The 23,564-nt window shown below is 34.1% G+C and overlaps 1 protein-coding gene and 1 pseudogene across 4 annotated transcripts; one reads left to right on the top strand and one right to left on the bottom strand.

Annotated features, from left to right (window-relative positions):
- Positions 1–135: 135 nt before the first annotated feature.
- On the bottom strand, positions 136–2,711 carry LOC130967379 (iron-sulfur assembly protein IscA, chloroplastic-like; annotated as a pseudogene).
- Positions 2,712–20,045: 17,334 nt separating this feature from the next.
- LOC130969749 (uncharacterized) lies at positions 20,046–22,579 on the top strand. 4 transcript variants are annotated; one of them, XR_009081911.1, is made up of 6 exons: positions 20,046–20,328; positions 20,431–20,486; positions 20,665–20,714; positions 20,834–20,904; positions 21,415–21,692; positions 22,017–22,579. XR_009081911.1 is itself a non-coding variant. In XM_057895618.1 (5 exons), the coding sequence occupies exons 1-5, from the start codon at positions 20,118–20,120 to the stop codon at positions 21,636–21,638; spliced, it is 612 nt and encodes a 203-aa protein (XP_057751601.1). In that variant the 5' UTR covers positions 20,046–20,117; the 3' UTR covers positions 21,639–22,003. The 4 variants fall into 4 exon arrangements, 2 of the variants coding, with proteins under 2 accessions (XP_057751601.1, XP_057751602.1); XR_009081910.1 differs by having other exon boundaries at positions 22,035–22,578; XM_057895618.1 differs by lacking the exon at positions 22,017–22,579 and having other exon boundaries at positions 21,415–22,003.
- Positions 22,580–23,564: the final 985 nt, after the last annotated feature.

The raw sequence follows: 23,564 nt of genomic DNA, 5'->3' as shown, positions 1-23,564 counted from the left end.
GTGTCTGCGATTATGAATAGCCTAAACAAATTACATTGGCTAGTTCAAGTGGTTCAACATTAAAGAAGTATATATAGTCTAAAGTATCCTTTGAAAAAACATCAAACATTGTAACTGTTGTCTATAAACATGATTTTACATTTCCGCAGTGAAGGATTTGCCACAACCACAAGTTTATGTCACATTAAGATTCTTGAAAGAGAAACCTCCCCCAATCAAGGCATCACTATAATCCAACTGCATGCCAAATATGAAGAGTAGGCTCTTAGGATCGCAAACTGCAAATACAGATGGAGAAGCCAAAAATGTCAAGTGGTGACTTATATACAACCGTATGGATGCAGTTTATTTCAATCTTCATTAAGTAAGAAAGTAATAATATTCTAATTTCTAAGCAATGAAAAGTACATTCATTCAAAGAGTAAATAAATAAAGAAATACAGTGCTAATTGCTGTTTGAAATGAGCTGACAAAGTTCTAGCAAACGAAGCTTAAACAGAAGTTCATGTTAAACACCAAGATTTTAATCCAATCTAAGATTAAAATTTATGCCTACCGGAGCAACACAGCTAGCAGATAATTAGTTGCAATCCTTCAAAATAATAATATTAGAAATAATTACAACTAGCCGATACATGTTGCACAAAAAAATGGCCATAAACTGCTCCATAGACAGCATTATATATTAGGATTTTCACAAATTCTTAACTCATTAAGAATTCATACCAATTGCCTAAACCCTAAACCCACATAGATCATATTATGCTGGTCAAACAGCTCAATTAGGAGATTATAAACACAACATTAATAAAAACTAGAAGATGAAATCATACCAATTATAAAACTATTGTACTCAACGATGGAGTCATCTAGCCTTGTATTAGTCTTGTCCTCAAAATCCATAGTGTACGACATACCAGAGCACCCACCCTGTTTGACACCTTTTCTTAAAAATAAATCCTCACTTCGCTCAGACCTCATCTTATTCAAGTGCTTCAATGCATTATCCGTAAGTGATATTGGAGGTGCCACAGCCCCAGATGCAGGTGCAGCTGAAAATTTTTCAAAAGGGGTTTGAGAATGAAAGTAAAAGATTGGATTAGGACAACATGTAGACATCGAGAAAATGTATAACACACATGCCACTGCATGTACATGACAATAGCAGAAAAACTCAGGCTTATTCAAGGAGTGAGTTGGAGGAACACAAAGTAACGCATCGGATAATTCATATAGTCCATAATCCATCCCCTAAATCTATTATATGCATATTATTTCTATGGTTTTATTATTTGGATTCAACTCTGATTCACTGACTCTGATGCCAATTCTGTGATCAAAGCTGTTAAGTTAAGTATTGATTAATTACCTTGTGATGACAAACATATTTGATTATTTTCTATTATAACTAACTATTATGATGAGCAATGTAGGAATCAATTAAAGATAACCAATCAAGCAAGCAAGAATTGTGCAAAACAGCAATATTAGTGAGAATATCATTAAGATGATATCAATCCTATTTTGGAAAAATGTTGCACCATCAAAACAAGCAAGTGATACGGTCCAAGAATCAAATTCATCAGTGATTAGATAATTACTGCATATTATAATCAAACTAAACAAGGAAAAGATTCTCATTCAAAGCCAACGGCTAAGTGCATTGATGTGTGCAACGACTAGTTGATGAAAAAGGAAATTATTCTAATATTGAAGAAGAGATTTCAAGCTCTATAAAAAAATTTCATCCAAAAAAGAAGACGGCGGTTCGAGCTTAAGTCAGAATATATACACAACCTAGTTTCCTTGTTATTTGAGTGTGTTTTTATTTTTCTTTTGCCTAGATTCAAGCTTATTTTGAGAAATACAAAAGGCAAAGAGACTAGTGCATACAAAAGCCATTTAATCTTTATTTGCATGTTTTGATTTTTGAAAATATGTTGGGTTAGAACTTAGAATGCACTTGGTTCCTCTTAACTAGGTTAGGTTAGCAACTAGGTGATTTACTAATTTTGAAATAGTTTAGAATTGGTGTTTATAGTGAAAATTCTTATTGATTACAGTGAAAATTCTATCATTGTTGTAGTAGAGACTAGACATAAATCACATTGCACTTTGTGACCAAACTAGGATATATCGTAGTGTTAATCTTCTTCTTTCTTAAAATTCTGCAACTTCCATTTTTGTTTTGTTCTGGCTGCAGAAGGAGACAAAAACAAAAATAATCTCCAGTTTTAGTGTACTGCACAATATTAAGCATTAAAAGTTTTTCATTGATTCAATCCCTTCTCAACTCACTTGAAACCTTCAAAAAGCCAAAATAATGCACGACGAAACTGAAATCAATAAACTCTAACATGAATTTTGTAGTAGGTAAAAAGATAGTACCGCATAATCCAACAATAATTATGATATTGCTAATCTCGATCTATTTTTGTTATTAATTAACATAGTAATAGTTAACGCCAGGTACACAAATAAGCAAGCACTAAGAAACAAGAACATCATAAGAAGCGAATAGCACACCGCGAAAATTAAAGCATACCAGAAACTGGGGCTGAAACTGGTCAAATTGAAAGCAACCTTGTTCGATTCAGATTCGACTGTGGAAATCGGAAAGAAAGTGAAGTTTGAGATTGAGTATGACTTTGAGGAACAGAGAAAAGGCGAATAAATTGGGGAGAGGGCGTGGTAGTTGCAGAGAATGCCATTGGAGAAACTGCAAACACCAACTTCCGTCTTCTACTACCCAAGTAGATTTGTGGAAAAACCCTTGAAAAAAGGTATAATCATCAAAAGACAGTGATACTTTCTCAAGTCTGATATGAGTGGACGCACTTACATCTACAGGATTTTAAATCCATAAATGAATACAATTTAACAATGTTTTGAATTACCTCATGAATAAAATTATGTGGGAAAAAAATAACTGATAATGATATATTAGAGAAAACTTTATTGACCTTCCATGCCTTGAATGTGCTCCTGCAGCAATAGTATCGAGAAAAAGAATTTAAAAAATATTATGAGCTGATTTCTTGCCTTCATATTGCTGAGCGTAACAATAAATTGCTTTTAAAAAAATTATGAAGCGCGTCCAGCTGGCGCCGTCCCATTTTTTGAAGCAAATGCGGTAAATCATAACCCAATCATAACCCCAAAAGAGGTAAATGGCAATATTTGGTAACAAGAAAATTTATGGAAGGAAGAAAAATTATGTTCACAAGAAAGGATCTCATCAGAAGTGGGATAAAAAAAAAGAAACAATGAACAAAATAAATCAACAGAAGATAATTATTTCCGTTGTAGTGGAAAGGGTCATTGGTCTGTCGTAGTCCAAGGCACCTAGTCAATCTTTATCAAGCATATTTGAAAAATGATGACAAAAGAAATGAGACAATTTTTTTTTCAAAGGATGTTACTGAAAATTACACTACTCATTATGAAGTATCTGATTTCTTTGAGGATCTTGAAGGAAATATTGGTCATTTGATCAATGATGAAAAAGTTTAATATGTGGGTTTGTTAAATACTCATGTAAATAAATAATGTGAGAAACTTCGTATTAAGTTTGATTTTCTATTTCAAGTATGATGTATATAAATAATATTTAGTAAAATATTAATGTTTATGTTTATGAATTTCAAAATTACTAAATGTGTCCAATTCTAAAATAATAATAACAGTAATAATAATAAAACTTTTAGAATATGAGACTATTTTTATGTACAATTCTTCTTAGAAAAATAATTCCGATTAGGAATATAACTTTATTGCGCATATACTTTTACTCATTTTATTATTATTATTTGTCTTGGAAGAAAATGGTAAGAACATACAATGAAAATATTTGTCTTGCGGATAGTGCAAGTTTGCATACTATTCTCAAAAGTAATATATATTTTACACATCTTGTACCAAAAGAAGAATATGTTAATACTATTATGTCTCAAGCAATGTGATAGAAGGTTCCGAAAGAGATATGACTTTGTTTTTTGGAGGAATAAAATTCATAATAAATAATGCACTATTGTCTACCAAGTGACTAAGGAACTTATTGAGTTTTAAAGATATTCGCCGGAATGGATATCATGTTGAAATAATGAATGAGGGAAATCATAAGTATTTAATTATTTATGTATCACAACTCATGATTCAAATAAAAAAGTTATATTAAAAAAGTTACCCTCACTTTCATCTGGGTTATATTGTACTAAAATGAGTGCAATCGAATCACATGTCATTGTAAACCAGAAGTTTACTAGCCCAAATGAATTCATAACTTGGCATGATCGATTGGGTCATTCGAGAACAACCATAATGCGAAGAATTATTGAAAACTCTTATAGACATTTACTAAAGAACCAGAAGATTCTTAAATCTAGTGAATTTTTATTGTGCTGTATGTTCTCAAGAAAAGCTAATTTAAGGCTATCACCAGTAAAGATTGGATTTGAGTCCCCTGAATTCCTAGAAAGGATTCAAGGTGATATATGTGGACCTATTCATCTAACATGTGGATCTTTTAGATATTTTATGGTACTAATAGACGCATCGTCGAGATGGTCACATGTGTACTTATTGTCTTCTCGCAACCTGGAGTTTGCGAGATTACTTACTCAAATTATTCAATTAAAAGTACAATTTTCAGAAAATCTAATCAAAGTAATTCGTCTTGATAATGCTAGTGAATTCACTTCCCAAGCCTTTGATACTTATTGTATGGCTAATGGAATAAGCGTTGAACATCCAGTATCTCATGTTCACACATAAACTGGTTAGCAAAATCACTTATTAAACACCTCCAATTAATTGTTAGACTCTAACTTATGAGAACAAATCTTTCAACCTCAGCTTGGGGACATGCTATTTTACATGCCACAGCACTTACTCGTTTGAGACCAACAAGTTACTATCGGTTTTCTCTTATGTAATTAGCTTTTGAGCAGCAGATAAATTTTTTCCATTTAAGAATATTCGGGGAATATTCGGGTGTGCGATATATATTTCCATTGCACCACCTTCTCGAACTAAAATGAGACCCTAAAAAATTAGAGATATATGTTGGATATGATTCTCCCTCTATAGTGAGGTATCTTGAGATACAAACTGGAGATATATTTAAAATCCGATTTGCAGATTGTCATTTTGATGAATCAAAATTTTCAACATTAGGGAAAGAGAATAAGTTTTCTAAAAAGGAACTTAATTAGAATGCATCATCCTTGATGCATTTAGATCCTAGATCAGAGCAATGTGAAATAGAAGTTCAAAAGATTATACATTTGCAAAGAATAGCAAATGAATTGTCTGATGCATTTTTTTAATACGAAAAAGATTACTAAATCCTATATACCAGCTGAAAATGCTAATATTCAAATTAATGTCCCAGTCAGACAAAAGGCCACCAAAACAAATTCACATAAGAAGCGTGGCAGGCCTATCGGTTCCAACAACAAAAATCTTCAAAAAAGAAAAGAGATAAATACTATTCCTATTGAAAAAGATAAATACATAGTAAAGAAACCTACAATTGTCCAAAATTCTGATATAGTTTTGACGCCATAAGACGTTCACGTACCTGAAAATTGTGAAAATGACGAGATCTCGATAAATTATGTCTTTATAGGAGAAAAATGGAACCAAAATAAGACAATTGTCAATGAAATATTTGCATATAATGTGACATTAAATATCATGCATGAAAGTAAAGATCTTGAGCCAAGAATAGTCGAAGAATGTCAACAAAGAAATGATTGGCCAAAATGGGAATAAGTTATGAAGGTTGAGTTAGACTCATGGTGCACGAAATTGTGATCTCACTTTTCACAACTCCGCACAACTAACCAGCAAGTGCAGGGTCGTCCAAGTAATAAAACCTTACGTGAGTAAGGGTCAATCCCACAGAGATTGTCGACTTGAAGCAAGCTATGGTCATCCTGTAAATCTTAGTCGGGCGGATTCAAATGGTTATGAAGTTTTCGTAATTAAAAGATAAATAAAACGTAATTTAAAATCAAGATACTTATATAATTCATTGGTGAAAATTTCAGATAAGCGTTTGGAGATACTTGGTTGCTTCTGAACCTCGTCATTCCTATTGTTTTCATCCAATCATGTGGGCTCCCTTCCATGGCAAGCTGTATGTTGGTGGATCACCGTTGTCAATGGCTACCATTCGTCCTCTCAGTGAAAATGGTCCAGGTACGGTTTCTGCACGGCAAATCATCTATCAGTTCTCACTTGTGTCGAAATAGAATCTCTCTATCCTTTTGCACACTGTCATTGCACCCAACATTCACGAGTTTGAAGCTCGTCACGGTCATCCCTTCCCATATCCTACTCGGAATACCACAGACAAGGTTTAGACTTTCTGGATCTCAGGAATGCTGCCAATTGGTTCTAGCTTATACCACGAAGGTTCTAACCTCACGGATTTGAATGCTCTATTGTCAGGAGAAGCGAGTCAAATCTGTGGATCAGAAACCCAAGAGATTATACTCCAGCTATCATCCAATGACTACGTTGAACATCATATAGACCGCTTGTGGTTGTCAGGCACGTGTTTCTTGGCTAAGCGAGTAACGAAGATAGTGGGTGATTGTCACGGGTCACCCTTTCATTCTAACTTAACTGAATTAAGTACGAGAGTATATCTTGGAGAAGAAGCAACCATGAATTGAAAGAGAAATAATATTACTTGCATTAATTCATGAAGAACAGCAGAGCTCCTCACCTTAATTTATGAGGTGTAGAAACTCCACCGTAGAAAATACATAAGAGAAAAAGGTCTAGGCATGGCCGAATGGCCAGCCTCCCCAAATGTGAAAATATGGCATAAGCTCCCCTTGATACAATAGTAAAAAGTTCTATTTATACTAAACTAGTTACTAGGGTTTACAGAAAACAAGTAACTAAGTGCATACAGTGTAGAAATCCACTTCCGGGGCCCACTTGGTGTGTGTTTGGGCTGAGCTTTGAAGCTTTCACATGCATAGGCCATTCTTGGAGTTAAACGTCAGCTTGGATGCCAATTTGGGCGTTTAACTCCAGTTCTGGTGCCAGTTTTGGTGTTTTATGCCAAAAAATGGTCTATGGTGGGTGTTTGGATGCCAGTTTGGACCGTCAAATCTCAAGCAAAGTATGAACTATTATACATTGTTGGAAAGCCCAAGATGTTTATTTTCCAACACAATTGAGAGCACGCCAATTGGGTATTTGTAGCTCCATAAAATCTACTTCAAGTGCAGGAGGGTCAGAATCCAACAGCTTCTACAATCCTTTCTCAACTTTTGAATCAGACTTTTGCTCAGGTCCCTCAATTTCAGTAAGAAAATACCTGAAATTATAGAAAAACACACAAACTCATAGTAAAGTCCAGAAATGTGATTTTTGCATAAAAACTAATAAAAATATATTAAAAAGGAACTAAAACATACTAAAAACTACCTAAAAACAATGCCAAAAAGCGTATAAATTATCCGCTCATCACAACACCAAACTTAAATTGTTGCTTGTCCCCAAGCAACCAAAAATAAAATAGGATAAAAAGAAGAGAATATACAATAAATTTTAAAATATCAGTGAAGCTTAGTTCTAATTAGATGAGTGGGGCTAGTAGCTTTTTGCTTCTGAACAGTTTTGGCATCTCACTTTATCCTTTGAAGTTCAGAATGATTGGCATCTATAGGAACTCAGAATTAAGATAGTGCTATTGATTCTCCTAGTTTAGCATATTGATTCTTGAACACAGCTACTTTATGAGTCTTGGCTGTGACCCTAAGCATTTTGTCTTCCAGTATTACCACCGGATACATAAATGCCACAGACACATAACTGGGTGAACCTTTTCGGATTGTGACTTAACTTTGCTAGAGTCCCCAGTTAGAGGTGTCTAGAGTTCTTAAGCACACTCTTTTTGCTTTGGATCATGACTTTAACCACTCAGTCTCAAGCTTTTTACTTGGACCTTCATGACACAAGCACATGGTTAGGGACAACTTGAATTTGCCGCTTAGGCCAGGATTTTATTCCTTTGGGCCCTCCTATCCATTAATGCTCAAAGCCTTGGATCCTTTTTACCCTTGACTTTTAGTTTAAAGGGTTACTGGCTTTTTCCTCTTGCCTTTTGGTTTAAAGAGCTATTGGCTTTTTCTGCTTGCTTTTTCTTTTTCTTTCTTTTTCTTTATTTTTCGCCCTTTTTTTTTGCAAGCTTTGTGTTTTTCACTTCTTTTTCTTGCTTCAAGAATCAATTTTATGATTTTTCAGATTATCAATAACATTTCTCTTTTTTCATCATTCTTTCAGGAGCCAACAATTTTAACATTCATAAACCTCACTATCAAAAATATGCACTATTCAAGCATTCATTCAGAAATCAAAAAGTATTGCCACCACATCAAAATAATTAAACTAATTTCAAGATAAAATTCAAAATTCATGTACTTCTTGTTCTTTTGCAAATAGAAACATTTTTCATTTAAGAAAGGTAAAAGATTCATGGAACATTCATAGCTTTAAGACATAGACTCTAAACACTAATAATCATGTAATAAAGACACAAACATAGATTTTTTTGCTGAGGGACTTCCTCATGCTCTTGTTGAGGTCTATGAGTGTGCTCTCTTGTTTGCTCCAACCTCTTTCTAGTGTTGGAAGTTTGAGATGAATCTCTCCATCGCCCATGACTCGGAGTTGGAAGCAACTGCCTTCCCTTTCATCTTCCTAGAGGTTTCTCTGACCTTAGGTGCCAATAATAGTTATGGAAAAACAAAAAGCAGAGCTTTTTTCCACACCAAACTTAAAAGGTTTGCTCGTCCTCGAGTAAAAGAAGAAAGAAAAGATTAGAGAAAGAGGAGATGGAGGAGATGGAGGTGTGTGAATGGTTCAGCCAAGGGGGGTTTTAGGTGGTTATGATGTGTGAAAATGAAGGAGTGTAGAGGGGCTTATATAGGAGTGGAGTGGAGAGGGAATTCTTGTAATAGGGGTTGGCTTTTGGAGGGAGATGGTTTGAATTTGAATGGGTTGGGGTAGGTGTGTTGTATGATGGTTTTGGAGGAGAAATGGAGGTGATTGGTTAAGGTTATTTTGGGGAAGAACGTTATGAAATGGTGTGAAAAAGATAGAAAATGAGTTGGGGTAGGGGGGGATCCTGTGGGGTTTACAGATCCTGAGGTGTCAAGGATTTCTCATCCCTATACCTTTCTGGTGTTTAAACGCCCTCTGTGTGCCATTTCTGGTGTTAAACACCAGGCTTATGCTCCTTTTTGGCGTTAAATGCGAGTCCTACTGCCAATTCTGGCGTTTAACTCCTAGAATGCTGCCAGACTGGGCGTTAAATGCCCATTCTACTACCATTACTGGCGTTTAACGCTAGCCAGACACCCTTTTCTGGTGTTAAACGCTAGTCTGTGTACCATTTTTGGCATTTAATGCCTAGAATGCTACCAGCCTGGGCGTTAAACGCCCATTTTGCTATCCTTACTGGTGTTTAAACGCCAGTAAGCATGTCCTCCAGGGTGTGCTATTTTTTATGCTGTTTTATATTCCTGCTTTAATTCTGCAGCTATTTTGGTGACTTCACATGATCATCAACCTAAAAAAAAAACATAAACTAATAATGGAAAAGTAATTAATATAGATAAATAAAATTGGGTTGCCTCCCAACAAGCGCTTCTTTAATGTCAATAGCTTAACAAAAAGCTCTTACAGAGCTTCACAGATGCTCAGAGCATGATTATGGCCTCCCAACACCAAATTTAGAGTTTGAATGTGGGGGCTCTGCTTGACTCTGTATGGGGAGAATTGGATGAAGCTTTTCAAGCTTCTTCTCCATGTTTACAGAAGAAGATCCTTGAGCCCTAAACACAAGGTAATCCTCATTCAATTAAAGAACTAACTCTCCTCTGTCCACATCAATCACAGCCCTTGCTGTGGCTAGGAAGGGTCTTCCAAGGATGATGGATTCATCTTCATCCTTCCCAATGTTTAGGATTATGAAGTCAGCAGGGATGTAAAGGCCTTCAACCTTCACTAAGACATCCTCTACCAGTCCATAAGCCTATCTCATTGATTTGTCTACCATCTCTAGTGAGATTTTTGTAGCTTGTACCTCAAAGATCCCTAGTTTCTCCATTACAGAGAGTGGCATGAGGTTTATACCGGACCCCAGGTCACACAAAGCCTTCTCAAAGGTCATGGTGCCTATGGTACAAGGTATTAAGGACCTTCCAGGATCCAATTTCTTCTGAGGTAATGTTTGTTGAGCCAAGGCATTCAGTTCATTGGTGAGCAATGGAGATTCATCCTCCCAAGTCTCATTACCAAATAACTTGGCATTTAGCTTTATGATTGCTCTTAGGTATTGAGCAACTTGCTCTTCAGCAATGTCTTCATCCTCTTCAGAGGAAGAATGCTCATCAAAGTTCATGAATGGTAATAGTAAATTCATTGGAATCTCTATGGTCTCTGTATGAGCCTCGGATTCCTTTGGTTCCTCATTAGGGAACTTCTTAGTGGTTAGTGGACGTCCATTGAGGTTTTCTTTACTGGAAATCACTGCCTCTTCCTCCTTTGTAGGTTCGGCCATTTTGGTTATACTGATGGCCTTGCACTCTCTCTTTGGATTCTCTTCTGTATTGCTTGGGAGAGTACTAGGAGGAGTTTCAGTAACTCTTTTACTCAGCTGACCCACTTGTGCCTCCAAATTTCTGATGGAGGACCTTGTCTCAGTCATGAAACTGAGAGTGACCTTAGATAGATCAGAGACTATGTTTGCTAAGTCGAAGCGGCTCTGCTCAAAATTCTCTGTCTGTTGCTGAGAAGATGATGGAAAAGGCTTGCTATTGCCAAACCTATTTCTCCCACCATTATTATTATTGAAGCCTTGTTGAGGCTTCTGTTGATCCTTCCATGAGAAATTTGGATGATTTCTCCATGAAGGATTATAGGTGTTTCCATAGGGTTTTCTCATGTAATTCACCTCTTCCATTGTAGGATTCTCAGGGTCATAAGCTTCTCCTTCAGAGGAGGCTTCTTTAGTACCACCAGATGCAGCTTGCAATCCAGTCAGATTCTGAGAAATCATATTGACTTGCTGAGTTAATATTTTGTTCTGAGCCAATATGGCATTCAGAGTATCAATTTCAAGAACTCCTTTCTTCTGAGTCATCCCATTATTCACAGGATTTCTTTCAAAAGTGTACATGAACTGGTTATTTACAACCATCTCAATGAGTTCCTAGGCTTTTGCAGGTGTTTTCAGATGAAGAGATCCACCAGCAGAATGCTCCAATGACATCTTGGACAATTTAGACAGACCATCATAGAATATACATATGATGCTCCATTCTGGAAGGATGTCAGAAGGACACCTTTTGGTTAATTGCTTGTATCTTTCCTAAGCTTCATAGAGAGATTCACCTTACTTTTGTTTGAAGGTTTGGACTTTCACTCTAAGCTTGCTTATTTTCTGAGGTGGAAAGAATTTGGTCAAGAAAATATTGACTAACTTATTCCAAGAGTTCAGGCTTTCTCTAGGTTGTGAGTCCAACCATATCCTAGCTCTATCTCTTATAGCAAAAGGAAAAAAGCATAAGTCTGTAGAAACTGATGAACCTTAGATAGATTATAGACTATGTTTGCTAAGCCAGAGCAACTCTGGTCAGAATTCTCTATCTGTTGCTGAGAAGATGATGGAAAAGGCTTGCTATTGCCAAACCTATTTCTCCCACCATTATTATTATTGAAGCCTTGTTGAGGCTTCTGTTGATCCTTCCATGAGAAATTTGGATGATTTCTCCATGAAGAATTATAAGTGTTTCCATCGGGTTCTCCCATGTAATTCATCTCTTCCATTGTAGGATTCTCAGGGTCAAAAGCTTCTCGTTCAGATGAGGCTTCTTTAGTATTGCAGGATGTAGCTTGCAATCCAGTCAGATTCTGAGAAATCATATTGACTTGCTGAGTCAATATTTTGTTCTGAGCCAATATGGCATTCAGAGTATCAATTTCAAGAACTCCTTTCTTCTGAGTCATCCCATTATTCACAGGATTTCTTTTAGAAGTGTACATGAACTGGTTATTTACAACCATCTCAATGAGTTCCTAGGCTTCTGCAGGTGTTTTCAGATGAAGAGATCCACCAGCAGAATGGTCCAATGACATCTTGGACAATTCAGACAGACCATCATAGAATATACATATGATGCTCCATTCTGGAAGCATGTCAGAAGGACACCATTTGGTTAATTGCTTGTATCTTTCTCAAGCTTCATAGAGAGATTTACCTTCATTCTGTTTGAAGGTTTGGACTTCCACTCTAAGCTTGCTCATCTTCTGAGGTGGAAAGAATTTGGTCAAGAAAGTATTGACCAACTTGTCCCAAGAGTTCAGGCTTTCTCTAAGTTGTGAGTCTAACCATATCCTAGCTCTATCTCTTACAGCAAAAGGGAAAAGCATAAGTCTGTAGGCCTCGGGATTAACCCCATTGGTCTTAACAGTATCACAGATCTACAAGAATTCAGCTAAGTACCGATGAGGATCTTCCGATGGAAGTCCATAAAACTTGCAATTCTGCTGCATTAGAGAAACTAATTGAGGCTTAAGCTCAAAGTTGTTTGCTCCAATGGCAGGAATTGAGATGCTTCTTCCATAAAAGTTGGAAGTTGGTGCAGTATAGTCACCAAGCATCTTCCTTGCATCTCTGGCATTATTGTTGGATTCGGCTGCCATGTCTGCTTATTTTTCAAATTTTTCTGTAAGGTCCTCTCCGGAGTGTTGTGCTTTAGCTTCTCTTAGCTTCCTCTTCAGAGTCCTTTCAGGTTCAGGATCAGCTTCAATAATAATGTCTTTATCCCTGTTTCTGCTCATATGAAAAAAAGAGAACAAAGGGAGTAGTAGAATCCTCTATATCACAGTATAGAGATTTCTTGAGGTGTCAAAGGAAAAGAAGAATAGAAGAGTGAGAGGTAGAGAAAGAAGAAGAAGAATTCGAACACAGAGGGAAAGAGAGGGTTCGAATTATTAGATGAGAAGTGTTAGTACTTAAATAAAATAAATAGAAAGAGATGAGAGAGAGTATTCGAATTTTAAAAAGAGGGAAAAGGAACATATTTTTATTTTTATTTAATTAATTAAGTTAGTTTCAAAAATTTGAAGAAGAAATACAAGGAATCTAAAAACTAAAACAATTAGTTAATTAAAAAGATTTTTGAAAAAGTGGTTAGTGATTTTCGAAAATTAGGCGTGGAAAAGTAGTTAGGTGATTTTGAAAAAGATAAGAAATAGTAAACTTTTTAAAATTAAAACAAACAAGTCAAGTAGTTAGTTGAAAAAGATTTGAAAATAATTTTGAAAAGATAAGAAGTTAGAAAAAGATTTTGAAATTAAAATTTTAAAAAGATATGATTGAAACTTATTTTGAAAAAGAGTTAAAAGAGAAATTAAAAAGATTTGATTTTTAAAATTAAAGTTGATGACTTGACTAACAAGAAACTAAAAGATATGACTCTAGAATTTAAAGATTGAACCTTTCTTAACAAGAAAGTAACAAACTTGAAATTTTTGAATCATAACATTAATTGTTTGCAAGGATTTTGAAAATTATGAAATAAAATTAAGAAAAATGATTTTTGAAAAATTAATTTTAAAATTTTCGAAAACATTAAGAAAAAAAGGAAAAAGATAGCCATTCAAAATTATGAATTAAAACATGAAAATTTGAAAAAAATCGAATTGGAAACCAAAATTACCTCCCTTGTATCATCCTAGCGTTAAACGCCCAGAATGCTATCCATTCTGGCGTTTAACGCCCACTTGACTGCTTCTTTGGGCGTTTAATGCCCAGCCAGATACCCTGACTAGCGTTAAATGCTAGGAATCCTTCTTTACTGAGCGTTTTTCTGAACGCCCAGAATGCTGCCCATTCTAGCATTTAGCGCCTAGAATGATACCTTTACTGGCGTTAAACGCCCAGAATGATAGTCATTCTAGCGTTTAACGCCCAAAGTGCCTCTTTACTGGCATTTTAATGCCAGTGAGCTCTTTTTCTCTGTGATTCCTCTGCTTTATGTTTTTTTTTAATGAGGAGAGAGAAAAACAACAAAATGAAACAGAACATAAAAATTTAAGATCAAAACAAATAATGCATGCAAGAACACTTTGAATATCAAGATGAACACCAAGAACACTTTGAAGATCATGATGAACATCAAGAACATATTTTTGAAAAATTTTTTAAGAATAGAAAGACATGCAAGACACCAAACTTAGAAATTTTGAATGTTTAGACACTATGGATTCGAAAATACATATGAAAAATAAGAAAAGACACAAAACAAGAAAATTTAGAGATCAAACAAGAAAAATCATCAAGAACAACTTGAAGATCAAAGAAGAACACAATGCGTGAATTTTCGAAAATTTTAAGAAACTTAAAATAAAAAAATGCAGTTGACACTAAACTTAAAATTTGATACTAGACTCAAACAAGAAAGAAGATTACCCAATCTAAACAACAAGATGAACCGTCAGTTGTCCAAACTCGAACAATCCCCGGCAATGGCGCCAAAAACTTGGTGCACGAAATTATGATCACACTTTTCACAACTCCGCACAACTAACCAGCAAGTGCACTGGGTCGTACAAGTAATAAAACCTTATGCGAGTAAGGGTCGATCCCACAGAGATTGTCGGCTTGAAGCAAGCTATAGTCATCCTGTAAATCTTACTCAGGCGGATTCAAATGGTTATGAAGTTTTGTTAATTAAAAGATAAATAAAACATAATTTAAAATAAAGAAACTTATGTAATTCATTGGTGGGAATTTCAGATAAGCGTTTGGAGATGCTTGGTTGCTTCTGAACCTCGGGTTTCCTATTGTTTTCATTCAATCATGCGTGCTCCCTTTCATGGCAAACTGTATGTTGGTGGATCATCGTTGTCAATGGCTACCATCTGTCCTCTCAGTGAAAATGGTCTAGGTACGGTTTTCGCACGGCTAATCATCTGTCGGTTCTCACTTGTGTCGGAATAGGATCTCTTTATCCTTTTGCACACTGTCATTGCGCCCAACATTTGCGAGTTTGAAGCTCATCATAGTCATCCCTTCCTAGATCCTACTCGGAATACCACATACAAGGTTTAGACTTTCCGGATCTCAGGAATGCTGCCAATTGGTTCTAGCTTATACCACGAAGGTTCTAACCTCACGGATTTGAATGATCTATTGTCAGGAGAGGCGAGTTAAATCCATGGATCAGAGACCCAAGAGATTATACTCCGACTGTCGTCCAATGACTATGTTGAACATCATGTAGACCGCTTGTGGTTGTCAGGCACGCGGATCTTGGCTAAGCGAGTAACGAAGATAGTGGGTGATTGTCACGGGTCACCCTTTCATTCTGACTTAACTGAATTAAGTACGAGAGTATATCTTGGAGAAGAAGTAAGTGTGAATTGAAAGAGAAACAATAGTACTTGCATCAATTCATGAAGAACAGCAGAGCTCCTCACCTTAATCTATGAGGTATAGAAACTCCACCGTAGAAAATACATAAGAGAAAAAGGTCTAGGTATGGCCAAATGGCCAGCCTCCCCAAATGTGAAAATATGGCATAAGCTCCCCTTGATACAATATTAAAAAGTGCTATTTATACTAAACTAGTTACTAGATTTTATAGAAATAATTAACTAAGTGCAGACAGTGCAAAAATCCACTTCCGGGGCCCACTTGGTGTGTGTTTGGGCTGAGCTTTGAAGCTTTCACGTGCATAGGCCATTCTTGGAGTTAAATGCCAGCTTAGATGCCAGTTTGGGCATTTAACTCCAGTTCTGGTTCCAGTTCCAGCATTTTACACCAGAAAAGGATCTCTGGTGGGCGTTTGGATGCCAGTTTGGGCCGTCAAATCTCGAGTAAAGTATGAACTATTGTACATTGCTGGAAAGCCCAAGATGTATACTTTCCAACGCAATTGAGAGCACGCCAATTGGGTATCTGTAGCTCCAAAAAATCTACTTGGAGTGCAGGAGGGTCAGAATCCAACAACATCTGCAGTCCTTTCTCAGCCTCTGAATCAGACTTTCAATTTCAGCCAGAAAATACGTAAAATTACAGAAAAATACACAAACTCATAGTAAAGTTCAGAAATGTGATTTTTTCATAACAACTAATAAAAATATATTAAAAAGTAACTAAAACATACTAAAAACTACCTAAAAATAATTCCAAAAAGCGTATAAATTATCCGCTCATCAACTCACTTGCAAAACGTAAAATATTTGGACCTGTAGTCCGTACATTAGAAAATGTAAAACTTGTTAGATACAAATGGATATTTAAGAGAAAACAAAACAAGAAAATTGAAGTTGTACATTACAAATCTCGACTTGTCGCGTAAGGTTTTTCACAAAGGTCCGGTATAGATTTTGAAGAAACACATTCTCCTATAGTAGATGTAATAACTTTGTATTATTTGGTCAGTTTATCTGCATACCATAAACTACATATGCATCTAATAGATGTGGTAACATTCTATTTATACGGATCATTAAATCGTGATATCTATATGAAAGTCCTTGAAGGTCTAAAGATATCTAAACCATCCCATGAATATTCGCAGGAATTATACTCAGTCAAATTGCAAAAATCTTTATATGATCTAAAACAATCTGACGAATGTGGTATAATCGTCTTATTGAGTATCTGGGAAAAAAGAAGATATAATGCCATTGACAAGATAGGTTGTATGTGTGGCGGGGACCAACCTAACAGTCCCCTCGACACCATCATGCCCTTCGATCTCTGCTCAGAATTGAAACCAGTGACAGATCCACCGTTATTCATTTGGCGAAATTCAACAACACTTGAGCTATTCAAGAAAATGACGTGGAGGAACTAAGTTTTTTTTATTGTCTATAGAAAAAGAACATTGAACCCTAATTTTAGATCAAACATTTTTTTAATTTTTTATATATGTTTTTATTTTAAATTTTTTATTTTTAAATTGTTTCAGATTTAAAATTATAAAACTAAAGCTAATTGAATTTTGACTAAATTAAAAAGATTAAGGTAGTTTTTGTCCAATATATAAAAAAAAAGATATTTAAATTTTTTTTAAAAATTAAATAAAAATATTTTTTATTTTTATTAAAATATAAGAGTAGTTTAGTAAAAGTATTGATATGATATATATTTTTAAAAAATTAATTATTTACGTGGAAAATAAATTTCACATATCATATTTTTATTTGTCCATATTTTTAACGTATCGGTACGTATGAATTTATCATAGTAACAAAGCAAACACCTATATATATATTTAGTTATTAATAGGGGTATTGTAGTAATTTTTTATTAAAAAATATTAATTTAGATTAGTTCAAAATTTAGTTTACCAATTTTTTAGTCAAACCAATTTATCCAATCTAATTTTGACAAAAATAATACAATTTAATCAATTACATGTATTAAATTTTAATTACTAAAAAATATCTTTAAAAAAAATATTTTTAGTATCTTTATGTGAGTGACTCCCTAATGGAATACATCTTTTGTGTCTTTTTTTAAACTTTTATAATTTTACTTAGTGAGATTATCAAATATTCTTGTTAAGCAACTTCATATTTTAGTTTTTATTTTATTTTGTTGTTGTTTATTTTCTAGCACTAATAAAAATAAAAAGAAAAAAAGTACAAATTTCAATTTTTACTTTTTAAAATTTAAAAGAATCCATTGTGGTTTGAAGTTTAAATTTAATGAACAAATAAATTTAAAAAATTTTCTCACAACAGCCATATCATTTTAATATTTTTAGTTATTTAAGGTTTTGTATTTATTTAAAAAAACAATTCAGTTGTTATTAAGTTTTGTTTAGATTTTTTTGTTTAATTAAATACATTTTATTTTTTTTGCATTTCTGTACAAATGCTATAGTTTTATTTAGTGAATTATCAATTGTTCTTGTGGCCTAATTTCTTATCTTAGTTTTACATTTACCTAACATGTATTTTCGGTCATATATTAATATTATTATTCGCAAAAATTTTTAAACATTTTATTTAATTAAATGCACAATAAATATATTAAAAATTAAATTTGACATCTTTTTCAAACTTTTTAAATTAGTAATTTTAACATTGTGTTTTGGAGTGTATGAAAGCTAAACTAGTTAAATATAATGGATAAATTTCAATCCTATGGTGAATAAAAACAAAATGTTTTTTTTTTTCTTAAGTGTTATTTAATTATTTATTTTGGGGAGAAAAATGTAGTTTACTCTTGTTTGTTAGAGGAGCGAAGCAATAGTGAAAAAGCTTGTTGCCTCCTACGTTGGTTCTGAAAATCGGACGGGACCAATCAATTGAACTGATTGAATTGAAAATCAGTAAAAAAATGATCCGGTCCTTTCTCTAAAACCGCCAATTTTAAAATTGCTAGAAAATTGTTGAATCGACCAAAAATCGTTCGATTGGACTGGATCGAAAATTGACCAATTCTTAATGATTATTAAAAAAAAAAACCCCAAACCCTGCTGCATCACTCAACCCCCTTCCAACTCCTTCGTGAATTAACCAGCCCTAGCTTATTCAAAAATTCAAAATTCAAACCAAAAGTTTAGCCTCTTCAACGGATTCGCCGCCGCCGTCCGTCGTTGTAGGCGCCTCCATGGCCTCCTCCTTTTTCCTGTCCCTAACCCCTAGCTCGGCACGTCGTCATTGCGTCGTCTTCTAGCTTTGTTGTTGGAAGCTTCGAGTTCGAGCTGCTCGCCGTGGTGTCGCCATCATGTCTTCGTCGTCATGTCTTCGTCGTCTCGTCATCGTCGTCTTGCTCTCAATCGAAGATTAGTGGCCCTGTTTAGTGATTTCCTTTTATGCTTTGTTGAGTCTATGTTAAAACTTGAATGTCTGATAATTAGTGATTTCTTAATCTGAAATTAAGTAAATAATTGTTTTTGTGTTGTTAAAATTATATTGTTGAAATGGATTTATTATGCTTCTGTCGTTTTTTAATTTATGAGTATGATGTTTCTGAATTTTGAGTATGATGTTTGCTGTTGAAACTAAGTCTGTTGTTTTATTGATTGATGGGAAAATAAGATATGATCTAGAATTACGACAATACATAATTTCTAGTTCTAATGACTATTAACTAAGTATGCATGTCTCAATGACAATGAACATTTAATTTCTTTGATCTATCAAGGAATTCACTGGAAACTAAATTAGTGAAGTTGTTATTCTCCACGTTTCTACTAAAATAAAAATAGCTATGACACCCTTTTCTCTTTTATAATCAATTAAATTATACTTATCATCTAAACATGGGATTAACTTATAAAAATTTTAGTGATTGTAGCTGAATTAGAAAAATAAGATATGGATCCACTTAAGTTATTATTTAATTAATCACTATTATATCAACTTAAAAATAATTGTGTGCAAAGGTTGAATATTGTTAATTTCATATTACAAAGTTTAAATTTGTGATTTTAATTTACTGATTATTGATTTTGAATGATTGTGATTATTGTTTAGTGATGTGTTGCTAAATTGTTGTGTTTGCTTTACCATTTTGTGATTTCATTTTTACTTAGATTGTAACTATCTTGATGATTTATTGATTTTAAGTATGGATAATAGTATGAATCAAGAAACATTTGCTGATAATAATACATTTGTGGATAATAATTTGGCTGTTAATTTTATTTCTTGTTGTTTGTTCTAAATTTTGGTTACAATTTGATCTAGTTAAAAGCAGAGAAACAACTTTCAACTCGACGAGACTATTATTGCTTTCGATTGTAAATGAAGAAGGAAAAGCATCCAGAGAAACTTTCAAACAGCATTTAGTTATTTGTCATTAAATTTGAAAACTTTGGACAATGATTTTTTAGAGTGTTTTATTTATAATTATATTTTAGAGTGTATACTGTATATTTATAATTTATTTATTATTTTATTATAAAATAATTTTTTTGGTTAGATCACGACTGAATTTATTGGATCAGTAAATGAGTAAACTAGTGATTAGAGCGGGACCGGTTCAGTTTACTGCGCGTCTCCTTTTGACTTGTGAGTCACAAAATTTCTACTTCCCCCGAGACTGAGACAGACAGAAAATGGCGAAGGGAAGCGAAAGTGTGGGTGAGGGCGGTACCGAAAGAGATGAGCGAAGCACTGAGGCGCACGGTAGCCAGCCTGGAGAATCTGGAAGCAGAGCTGCCGAATATTCTGTCTCTCTCAAACCCTTTCATCCTCTCCAAAATGCCTCCTCTTCACGCGCTCACTCCCTCTTAACCCTTGCCAACATCACTTCCACCCTTTTCTCATGTACTTTCATCTCTTTCTTCATTTCTTCTTCCAAATTCCCAATTCACACACATGCTTAGGGCTTTTTGTTGTATATTGTTTTATTATTTTGTTTCTGTGTAGTGAAGTTGAGATGCAAGGGGACTATTCCAGATTATCATCCCCTCAAATCTGAACTTGTAAGTTCCATTTCTCGCTTAACGTTTCCTTGTAGATAGCAAATGTGAGTCGAATTATTCCCTTTATGTGACTATTTTAACCAATCGAAAACTACAGAAATCAAAATCACTCGCAAGGCCAAAGTATGTTAGTTAATTGTTAATGTTGTTGCTTTTGTCTCCAACTCTCACAGGACAGGTTAAAAGTTTACCAACGCAAACTGGAACCTTTTGGGGATGTAGGTCAAGGTACTGCACAATTTTAATTCTTTCTTGAGTTCAAGTTTACATTAGCATGGTTGTGCTATGTGTTTCAGTTATCTGATCTTAGAATTAATATTAGTTGATTTGGGTTTTTGTTTGCGAAGCTCTACCACTGCCTTCTTCTTCTTGGATGATCAGGCTTCTGTTGACCACTCTTTACGTGACCTCACTTCAGGTAAGTTATTATAAATTATCAAACTCTGAACTTTAATGCATGAAAGTGTAAGCTTCTAGCATAATAGTCCCCAACTATAGAGAAGAGACACATTTGTGCGGTGCATTTTTTATGTACTTGGGATTCATCACCTCATCATCATAGGATGATACAGTGTGTGGCCAGTTAAAATGGGGATCACAGTCCATCCTATGATCCGATGTGTTGAGGTAATGAATCTGAAGTGAGTAGTGGGAGCCACATTTTATGTATGATGATACCATGATGAGTTTCAAGTGAATATACAAAAATGAGTTATTTTATCGCTACTTTTTTTAGAAAATTAATCCCACTGGGATTAATTATTTAATTGGGGCAAATTGAATACAAAGTAAAATATTGAATACTTCAAAGTGAATTTGCTTAAGTTGGGGTTTGATGACACAAGCTTACAATTACTAGAACTGAATGGAATATTACTCAAATGGTTGGATGTATTTCATTTTGAATAGAGATGGTTATTTTATGCAGTACAAAGAAAAGAAATGGCTAACATGAGCATTGGGGAGGTACCAATGATGAGCAACTATCAGGAGCAGGCTGGTCAGAAGAGAAAGCATCCATCTTCTGAAGAACACCCTGTTCAAGTTTATTCTGAGGTGCACATGAAGAAAGAACCACTTGAGGTTTTTGGTCATAACAATGAAAAAACTGAGGAACCAATAGTAATTGACATTTCAGATGATGACGAGTGATGATCATTTTGAGCTGCTTGTGCAGTTGTGCTGCCCTTATTTTTCAGAATCTGGGTAAGAGTTTCATTTGGTGTTGTAAGTTACTTTACGAATTTGATGATGTCTTTCAAACTGTATTTTGATACAATAACTGCATGGTGATCCTGTAGGGTATTAAGAATTTATTCTCGTCTGAAAACATCTTTTATTACTATCATTATTTAGTAGTTCATGTCCAAGATTTGTCCAAGATTACTTTACTGAAGAGTTAATCAAAACTTAATTTGTTCATATACTGAATCTGATATAACCATAACTGTGACAAACAAAATATTTGAATTTATAACTGAAAAAAGTTAAGGATTTATAACTGCTTTCTTTGATTCTAAATCAATCCAGTTGACTTACTCATTCCAGAACTAAGATTCATCTTATGCTCAAATTGAAGAATCTCAACTCAGAACTGAAGTATGCGGATTCTGGAGAAGTTTCTAGTTATATCCAATCAAGAATTGCTCTAGCCTGCAATAGGCAGCTCTAGCCTTGCTAACTTTGTAACTTGTATAAATGTTAAGCTTTGTTGATTTGGTGTGATTGGTAAAATTACATTAACCTCCTCTGAGCCTCTGATGTTAAGGGACATTACACATACGTCTTTATTTCTAAAAGTCTTTACAGAACTCTTCTAAGATTTAAGTTATATCTGACATCTGGTAACTATATTTTTCTAAAATGGACGCTGACCTCTCACTGGATCTGGGGTTGTCATTGTCAACATATAATTCATGGGGTGCTATGTGTAATTTCACCTAAAATTCAAGGGAGGTTGGTGTACTTTATCTTATTTATAACTTGTTATCTTTGAAAGCTTAGCGTATGCTTGGTGTTAAGGTTTGATTATACAATGTATAATTATTCATTTATTTTTGTCATGTTAAATTATTATATTCTCAAAAGATTTCACTTAGGGTGGTTTGGTAAACCTTCTATTTTCAAAAGTAATGGCTTTTGTAGCAGTTATATTTGCTAAATCGAATAAAAGAGCCTTTAAATAAGTATAAACTACAACAATTGTGTTTTGGTAAAATTTGTTTTGTAAAATTTAAAATGACTTTAATAGACGTAAATATAAATATAATAAGTTAATAACAAAAGAATAAATCTAAACACTTGTTAATATATAAGGTTATATTTTTTTAATAAAAAAAAAACAGTTAGTTTTGAAAAGTATCTTTATAAGAAGTTTTCAAAAGCTAAAAGCACAAATACATTATATTTTTTATTTATCAACACAAAGTGAAGTGTTTATATTTTTAAAAATTTCCGACACTTCAACACTTCTCTACTAAACTTTATCTAACCCACCCGTAGTTTTGTGACTGGCTTACTGTAATTGAAGATTTATGAGAAAATTAAATTCTTATTTCATCTTTGAATTTTCCCATATGCTTTTTTACACTGATTTCGTTTTGTAGTTGTTAATCGAAAACAATTAGTTTCAAAAGAGAGGTTGGATTCGAGCTTTAGTTAGCATGAGAATCCCACATGGAGGAGAATTATGACGGAATATAGAGCAAGAGTCAGACTGTCACGGTTAATCAATAAGCTGTTCGATGTGCTTGAAGAATCCAAGTTTCGAAAGTTACTTCTGGCCGTTACCCATGTTAAGCAGAAAGAGCGGAAACGGTTGGTTACTTGTAAATTAATGGACGTCCATGTTACATTTTAACACATGATTGATTGAAGATTTTTATAAATAAGAGACCGTTCCAAGGAACAAAGATTTAAACTTTGCCTCAGAAAATAAATACTCAAGTATACTCATATCTCAGTAACTTTTTGAATCTGCATTCGAGTTCTTTTTGTAAAGTTTCTTTCACTGTTTTTACCTTTTTATTTACATTTTCTGCAAACTTTATTTTTTTTGTAAGTTTATCTTTCAAACAA

Source organism: Arachis stenosperma, chromosome 3 (assembly GCF_014773155.1).
Source record: "Arachis stenosperma cultivar V10309 chromosome 3, arast.V10309.gnm1.PFL2, whole genome shotgun sequence".
Classification (NCBI taxonomy): Eukaryota; Viridiplantae; Streptophyta; class Magnoliopsida; order Fabales; family Fabaceae; genus Arachis; species Arachis stenosperma.
This window is presented reverse-complemented; position numbering and strand designations above follow the sequence as displayed.